The sequence below is a fragment of the Trypanosoma theileri genome, assembly GCF_002087225.1.
Source record: "Trypanosoma theileri isolate Edinburgh chromosome Unknown TM35_Tth_68_V1, whole genome shotgun sequence".
NCBI lineage: Eukaryota > Euglenozoa > Kinetoplastea > Trypanosomatida > Trypanosomatidae > Trypanosoma > Trypanosoma theileri.
Window position 1 is genome coordinate 42,205 of NW_021639910.1, and position 1,097 is coordinate 43,301.

The window sequence follows — 1,097 nt, forward strand, 5'->3', positions numbered from 1 at the left end:
TTTGCTTGTGGTTTGCTGGGTCGTTGTGTGTGCTTTGTCCTGCTTTTTTGTGATGTTATGTTCTGCGCAGAGAAAATAAAAAAAAAGTAATTAATACAATTTGTATTCCTAATTGTTTGAAAAGACCAACATACCCAGTGGTCTGTGAGTTATTTTTATGCGGTGGGTCCTGTTCTTAATTTTTTTATCATTTTTTCGTTTTGGCGCTCTGTGCTTTCTCCTGCACTGTGGTGATGGATTGTGTTTTGTTAGGAGAAGAAATAATAAGGAATACACATATATGCATACTTTTAGACAAGGTTCGACCAGAAGAAACACTGTTGTGTTTTCCTGTACTTTCTGCCTCTAATGGTTGTTCTTTTAATTTCTTTTTCTTTATGAGGGCTAATGGAGATTTTCTGTTTGTTATTGGGTATTGTGTGGGTTTTTACTTTTATTTGGGTACTATCTGAGTTATGGTTGCAGTTTTCTGCAATGTGTGTGCCTATGCTGTAATTGTTGATTGTTATTTGATTTGGTAATGTGTGTTCTTATTTTTTTTTCATTGATTCTATTTGTTTCTGTTTTTATTATTGGGGTTTCTTGTGTGTAAATGATTGAAGTAAGACTGCTACAAGAAGTATTGGAATGGTAATGATGCGCTACGTGCTGTGTATCCTCGCTCTCCTGCTCTCATGTGCGTGTGTGCACGTCCTCGCTGAAGAAGTGCCTGCCGCCGATCTTTCCGACCAAGTCCCTGATACGGAGAGTGAGACAAAGATTCTTCTTCAAGGTACTCCTGTTGCTCAAATTCCTGAAGGTGCTTGTCCTCCTGAAGGTCCTGAGGAATGTAAGAAAGTTGACAAAGTTCCTCCTCTTGGTCAGTGCACTAAAGGTGATACTAGTGGTCCAACTGTTTCTTCTGGTGAATGTAATACTTCTGGTGCTAAACCTGGACCTGATGATGGTGGTTCTGAGTGCATTCCTGGTGCTCCTAAAACTAATGAACGTCCTTGTCCTCCTCCTCCTCCTGGAGAACAACCACCATCACTACCACCACCACCACCACCACAAGAAGAAGATCTACTTCATAAACAACCGGATGTACTCCAAGCAGA

At 40.3% G+C, this 1,097-nt stretch overlaps 1 protein-coding gene across 1 annotated transcript; it reads left to right on the forward strand.

The window, feature by feature from the left end:
• Positions 1–627: 627 nt before the first annotated feature.
• Positions 628–1,095, forward strand: TM35_000681190 (uncharacterized protein; the record flags this gene model as incomplete). Its single annotated transcript, XM_029031166.1, has 1 exon — positions 628–1,095. A coding segment is annotated over one exon (468 nt), but the record flags the coding sequence as incomplete, so codon positions are not given.
• Between the last annotated feature and the right edge of the window lie 2 nt (positions 1,096–1,097).